Below are 7,381 nucleotides of genomic sequence, written 5' to 3'. Positions count from 1 at the left end.
TACTTTTTATGTATGGACTCCCAACTCTACTCTAAGATTTATTTCAATACGCTGTAGTCAACTATAAAAAAAAATTGCCAATCACTTGCCGCCGCGCTCCCATAGAAAATACTAAACGGGCGCGGGGCGGGAGTCGAACGTTTATGTATACATTTTTGTCCAAGCACTGAGATATAGCTATAGGCTTACTCACAATGTTTACATTATGACTAGTTGTATCAGTAAATAAGAACAAACAATTATACACTAGTATTTTATACAATTGAGATATAATACAGAGTTTTTTAGTCGAGTATCGTGTCTAGGCAACCTGCCTAAGTAAGGTACGCGATTGAAGAGCTTGATTGTATAAAATACAATTTTCTTATTGCCTATAAATCAAATCAAATCAAAATATCTTTATTTTGCATAATATATGGTATACAAGATGGACTTAGTAAAGAAGCACATGCATATTTTACCAGCAACTGGCATGCAAAAACACAAACACGCATACATCTATTAACTATGCTAATAAATCTAATATTATACATGTCATATAGTTTTTAGGGTTCCATACCCAAAGTATAAAACGGGACCCTATTACTAAGACACCGCTGTCCGTCTATCACCAGGCTGTACCTCATGAACCGTGATAGTTAGACAGTCTTTACAGATGTATTTCTGTTGCTGCTACAACAACAAATACTAAAAAGTTTGGAACCCTCGGTGTGCGCGTTCGACTCGCACTTGTCCGGTTTTTTATTCTACTATTATACTATACCTACCTATTTCATTGTAGACTGTACACTCACTAAAGTGCTTATCAACCTACATACTCGTACATGTCAGGGCCAGGAACTTTCAAATTGGATGACATACTTAATTTAATATTTCGTATTGTTTTTATTTCAAAATTTATTTTCATTATTTAATATCTTGACTTTGAATTTATAATTTATTTTTATTTTAAATTTTGACACTTTCATTTGAATTTTCTAATTAATAATTATGTATAAATTTTTGAATTTATATTTTATTTTCATTTAATTGTTACTTTAATTTATTCGACTTGGTGTGTTTGTATTTTATGATGTTCTTTATTTATTTTTAAATTTAACTTGTATATTTTGTCTATATAGACGTTTTGTCTGAAATAAACGCATTGAATTTAATTTAATTGAGCTATTGACAAAATTGGTTTGTGTAAGTATGGTAAATAATCGTTGAATTTCAGTAAGCGTTGGGAACACGAGGTCTTGTCCCGCGAACAAACGAAATGGCGGCTACGAGGCGGCGGCGTTTGCTGGAAAATTGGCTGACACGCCGCATGTCTTCCACGCAAACTGTACGAGTTTTCTTTGTTTATACTGAGTCACAGAGTAATAGTATTTTATACAGAATTACCTCACGCACCACACCCCGCACCGGATGGAATTGCCGCGCTCCGCGGCGGCAGATTGACTTCAGTAGGGCTAAGATGGTAGGCTCTTTATCATTTGTTACCATACCTGCCACGTTCTGACAAGTATGTAAGCGCGAAAGTGACGGGCATAGTGACAAGCGATAAAAATGGAAAAACGATAAAAACGATAAAAGCCGCAGATTGATTAAAGCCCGTAGCCCAACATTCAGCCCGAGTCGAAATTTAAGATACGTCAACTATTTTCTAAGGATACGATATGCAACGGATAGCTTAGTGTCAAAAGTGTACCCCTTACATTTTATTAAAGTGTCAAAAGGGCATCTACGCGTTGGCTTCGGCTCCGCGCACGCCTCCCAAAGGTCCGGAACACCATTGTTCCGTGATGGGAAAGACATATAATAATAAAAAGTCATGTTTTCCATAGATCTAGAATATACAAGATTGTCTTTATTACTACCTATTTAATAAAAAATAAAATGAGATTGCGTAACTAATCTGCTTTTGTAACAGTATATTCCAAGATATAATCACCCACCGCATCTCCTCGTCGCACTATCGTCTGTCACCATATCTAACAAATGTCTAAGTGCGAAAGTGGCAGGCATAGTGACAGGAGGTAATAATGCAACCATGCTGCCACCGCTGAATACAGCTTTTCGTATGTACCAGTCCGTTAACCTTACGTTTTGGTATATATTCAAACGACCGCTAGCAGCCGCTATGGAGCTCAAAAGTGGTCACGTTACATGATTGCCTCCCTTTTGCACATTTCAATTATCTTTAAGTTTTAGCGTCATAGAAATTTGACGTTTATTGTGACTTTAAACTTGCTTTAAACACTTTATTTTCAGGCATAAATAAATACGTACCTTAAAACTAGCATAAATATTGTTAAGATACATCGTGGCTACGATACGATGTATTTTGCAACCCCGCAATGTTATGAAATGTTTTATAGTAAAAAAAGTATTATTTTAGATGACGCGCAGAAAAAATATTGTATATGATAGTGATATAATCAGGCTTTTCAGCCGAGTACCGTGTTTAAGCAGCGAAGCTTGCTGAGTGCTTGCGTTTGTACAAAATACTATATTTGAATGTATGAAATAGGCGGCTCGGCACTCGGCCGCATGTTTGGCGGCACCCTTATACCATTACATATAGGTGCATTGACACGTTTTGACAGTTTATGTTATATGTCTATGGTCAACTATCAAAATTAAAAGTCAGGTTAATTAGAATTTATAGAAAGTATATTTTTACTTTGAAATTTTATTATTATATAGTGAGTGGATAGATAACCGCTCCAAATATCTATTTGCAAAAATGAATAACAACATGAAACTTTACTCTTCAACGAATTTTCACAACGAAAACGGTACTGGAGATGCTATGCGGAATGCTCTTATTTTAATAGCAAAAGAAATACAAAAGTAAGTAAATAAATCAGCTGTATATTATACAATGAATCTACATATAGTTCGCGCACGAAGTATGTGGAGATGCGGCAGTGGCAACATGTGCTCCGCGAGGGCGTAGGACCCGTAGGGGGCTCCACTAACATTACTCGGAACTTGTGCGCGAACTATATATGAAGTCTGTTCTTTTGAGTAGGTACTTAAGAACATTTAAGAAAACATTATAAACAGAAAATACACGGCATAATTTTCCCGATGAATAAATGATCTTTAAAGTTTTAACCAAAACCAATCATACTAGATACTTTTATCTTATGTGTTATTTGTGTTAGTTGTATTATTTATGATATGATTGTCATGACGTTATATTTATACACAAACGCAATCATAACAGAGATTATTGTACTACTTACGGGTACCAGTGGTGCAATTAATTTAATTTCAACTATACTCCATATTATGCATAAAAGTAAGGTGGCTGTCACACTGCCACTGCATCCGGTTGCGGCGTCAGTGCGCCTAATAGTGAGTGCCCTAACAATCCCCACTGTGCTCAGTTAACTTTGTAACAAGTAAATTGAAAACATAAAAAACCCGACAGTGTAACTTTAAGTCGTTATATCGTTTGCACTTAACTCCGTAAGTACAACGATTTTTTTGTCTTTTTCACAATATGTTCGTTATATTGCCATGGCGACTGATTTTCGTTATATAAGTCTGTTTTCAAGTCACTCGTACAGTTAAAATACAAATCGATTGACGTAGGAATCACCAAAATCGGTCCACACGTTTGGTCTCTTAGAGTGCCACAAAGGAAGAAACATCCATACATAGACTAATAAACATATTAACCTCCTTATGTATGTCTAAGGGTAATACCACCCAATCGATTGATGTCAGCGATCAATTGGTGTGATAGCGTCTATAGTTCGATACCATCATAATTCATTATCTCTTATTTGCACATAAAAAGGGTTTAAATAAAAGGTGTTACAATAAGTTACATGTCCTAGCCTTTTTAGCCGTTTTTGACAGCATGCAAATGGGTCCTTATAATACTTACATAAAATTTGTACTACATAAGACTACCTTAAATTAACTTAATTAATTATTAAACTACATTAACTTAAATTAAACTAAAATAGATTAAACAATAAGTCAATTTTTCACACTGCCAGCAATAGATAATAAAATAATGAAGTAAGTATGTAATGTCATGGTATAAAGATCGACATCGATCGATCAACTGGCCGCGACGTGCATATCGTTCACGCTCCGTGGCGAACGAAACTCAACTGTCACAGTCGCACTAATATGGAAGAGTGATAGAATGAGATAGCTACGATACGCTACGGACCGTCAACGATTGTAACGTTGGCTACGCGGCCAGAAGGCCTACCGCGAACCACGTTCGACGTGTTGCCTCTCTGTCACACTTACGAACGAATTCACAAGTGTGACAGAGAGCCAACACGTCGAACGTGGTTCGCGGTAGGCCCTCTGGTCTAGTAGAAGCTATCGATCGACGTTGACTGTTCAATGTTGGCGTCGACCAATGCCATCGATGATTAATCATTTGGTGTGGTAATTTAAAATATACCGATTCCTATTCAAGGTTTAGATTGGAGTCTGAGGCAATGAAGCATCCAATGAATAAAAATGATGCAAATATCGATGTTTTTTTGAAAAAGAACAGTAATGCAACAGAAGTTGATATGGAAAATAGACAGCTGAAAAAACTTAAAGAACACCTTAGGACCGTTTGCAGTGAGTAATTGTTGTGTATTCGTTTTACAAGGGCGCAAAGTTGTTGTTTAACCCCACGTGCTAATATAACACCTGAGCAAGCAAAATACCCCAAAATTTAAGTAGCGAAGCTAGCGAGTACATAGTTCAAAAAGTTGAATCTTGAGCGTAGGTATGTAGTTAATTCTTAAGCAGGTTCCACGATAGTTGGATGATACTTGTACGCATGACATTTCGTCTCTTCCAAGAGGAACCCCTAGTGTAAATTTATTCGATAGCGAAACGTGACGTGTACGCGTTTGCGTTAAGTCTCATTTTGTATGCGATTAACAAACAGCGCGCCAAGCGGGACGTTTTGGAAACTTAAAATCCCATACAAAATGAGACTTAACGCAAACGCGTCACGTTCGGCTGTGGAATAAATTTACACTAGGAGTATTGACCAAAATAAGTGAAGGTAGGTAGTGCTATTCATTCAAGTTACGTAGGTTAACTCTACATACTTACCTACTTTAGCTTTAAAAGGAGTTCATATTTATTTTTTAGATATGGCAAAAATAGTATTGTCAGCAAAAAACAAAGAAACGGAACATCTCATGAATAAACTGAAAAACATCCGAAATGAATCATTGTGCTTATCGAAGAGTAACGCCGAAAATCTTAGTTTGATACAACAATTGCGAATAGAAAACTACAATATCAACAACGATGTGCAATTTCTTAGTAACTTTATCCATATGGCTTATCAAAAACTACAGAAAATGCGTAATGAAATTCCTAAAGATATGCCGTTCATAGAGGAACTCAAGACTATACTGCTCGCTTGTGGCCAGTACTATGTAGACTATTGCAACGCGCGCGATCAATGCGCGCAACTTAAACAACGCAATAGATTTCTGAGAAATAAACTAAACATTGTAGAGAACAACTTAGCAGCTACTACCGAGGAATTGCGCAATCTTAGAAATATAAACGTGAAACTCAAAATAAAATGTGAAATGCACCATAAAAACGGAGAAGCATTCTCAAAAAACCTCGTAAATCCGAGCGTTAGTGAAATGTTGCTTAATAATTTTTTGGGCGATGGGAATAACAGTGATTGCTATGGATATAATGCGGATATACCGAAAGCTGTTGAATGTGAAAGAAATTTAAAAATATCTAACAAAAGTCTATGTTTAACATCTCATTTAGAAACTGTTAAAAACCTCCTTGTAGATCAGGATAATATGTTAAAAGAATTAAAGGAATTGTATTTTGAAGTTCGCTAAAGTTGAGATTTGGAATAAACATTTTACAACCAGGTGTGTATTAATATTATCTCCGTCTAATTTGGTAGATTATACATCTTATAATGATACAAACGTATATGGTATGGCACAGATGAACGAAAATCTAGAACATGGTGCTTGTGACAGAAAGCGTTAAAGCCGACCGTGTTGGGAAGATACAAGGAGGTGGAATGATGGTTCCTCAGCCTTACCATCCACCACTCGATATTTTCTTCTGCGTCCACCCGGAAGTCACTCTTGCTAGTATATTATCGCATAGTAATATAGATTAATTTCCGAAGTATCTTGGCAGGAGATTTTTAGTGCACAGGATGTTAATGAAGCTGTCGACGTTTTTTTCAATACCTATTACCTATTATAGGTATATCAAATTTTCGATAAGACAATTCCCAGAAAAGTGTGATGGACTAGGGAAATCATTAATGGCATTACTTTTAAAGCTATTAGGTAATTTTTATCTTCATAGGCCCACTCTTTGGTGGAAAAGCAATAAAAACGTAATCCCTCCAATGAATTTTCAAAGTTTCGTGCTGTATTAAAACAACATTATAACTAAGTCGTGCCTATGATGATTACGTTCCAAAATCTGTAGTGATTCGCGTTCTTTCTGGAATCACATAAAAAGTTTAAAATCAAAAGGAGGCTTCAACACATGTCTTCATTATAGCGGGAAAGTTTATGCAGTGATGCAACTGATGCCTTAGCAAACTTCTCTTCGAGGGTATTTTTGCCAAATGTGCCTTTGCTTGACCTTGACGCTGTAAACAGTAGGTAGTGACGAATCATGTGCCGCAAACTATGTGCATATTAACTGCATAACCCGGCTCGAAGTAGAAATCAGCTATCTGTACGGCTACCACCACCACCAGTACCCCTAGAGTAAATTTATTCGATGGCGTGACGTGACGTACGCGTTTGCGTTAAGTCTCATTTTGTATGGGATTTTGAACTTCCAAAACGTCCCGCTTGGCGCGCTGTTTCTAAATCCCATACAAAATTAGAGTTAACGCAAATGCGTACGTCACGTCGCGCTATCGAATAAATTTACACTAGGGATACAGTTTGACACTGACATATTCGAAAGCGTATGCGTAACTTACTTTCTATGTTTTTAAATACCCATACATTTTCAAAAAGAATCATAGAAACACAAGAAACCTGAACCGAACCGACAGATTTTGTTCCCAGTAATGCCCTTTTCATGATTATATGTGTACACGAATATTTAATGCTCTTCCAGATATTGTTAAGGATCTCCCTCTTAATTCATTTAAAGCACAACTTTATCGTTGGCTGAAACTAAGATGTTTTACACCACAGATGACCTGTTTTGCATGTTAGATAATATTAAGTAGAAGTTATTAAGTTAAGTGTACATTTGCATGCTAAACTAGCAAAATATACTGTCACCTGCGGTATTTCCGGACCGATACGACCTTCAAGAAAAGAGCGTACTCCCATCTTAAAGGCCGGCAACGCACTTACAACCCCTCAGGTGTTGCAGGTGTCCATGGCCGGCG

The 7,381-nt window shown here is 36.6% G+C and overlaps 1 protein-coding gene across 1 annotated transcript; it reads left to right on the top strand.

Annotated features, from left to right (window-relative positions):
- Positions 1–2,411: 2,411 nt before the first annotated feature.
- Positions 2,412–5,872, top strand: LOC133517226 (uncharacterized). The gene is made up of 3 exons (XM_061850442.1): positions 2,412–2,838; positions 4,439–4,590; positions 5,116–5,872. The coding sequence occupies exons 1-3, from the start codon at positions 2,732–2,734 to the stop codon at positions 5,838–5,840; spliced, it is 984 nt and encodes a 327-aa protein (XP_061706426.1). The 5' UTR covers positions 2,412–2,731; the 3' UTR covers positions 5,841–5,872.
- The last annotated feature ends 1,509 nt before the right edge of the window (positions 5,873–7,381 follow it).

The sequence above is a fragment of the Cydia pomonella genome, chromosome 4 (genome assembly GCF_033807575.1).
Source record: "Cydia pomonella isolate Wapato2018A chromosome 4, ilCydPomo1, whole genome shotgun sequence".
In the NCBI taxonomy this organism is placed as follows: domain Eukaryota; kingdom Metazoa; phylum Arthropoda; class Insecta; order Lepidoptera; family Tortricidae; genus Cydia; species Cydia pomonella.
Note: the sequence above shows the minus strand (reverse complement) of the source record. Positions and strands in the feature narration are given on the sequence as shown.

Bases quoted from the DNA above. Each gene is read 5' to 3' on its own strand.
- LOC133517226 (XM_061850442.1), top strand. From the start codon at position 2,732: ATGAATAACAACATGAAACTTTACTCTTCAACGAATTTTCACAACGAA. The intron at 2,839-4,438 runs GTAAGTAAATAA...TTCCTATTCAAG, and splicing joins ATAGCAAAAGAAATACAAAA to GTTTAGATTGGAGTCTGAGG. The intron at 4,591-5,115 runs GTGAGTAATTGT...TTTATTTTTTAG, and splicing joins ACACCTTAGGACCGTTTGCA to ATATGGCAAAAATAGTATTG.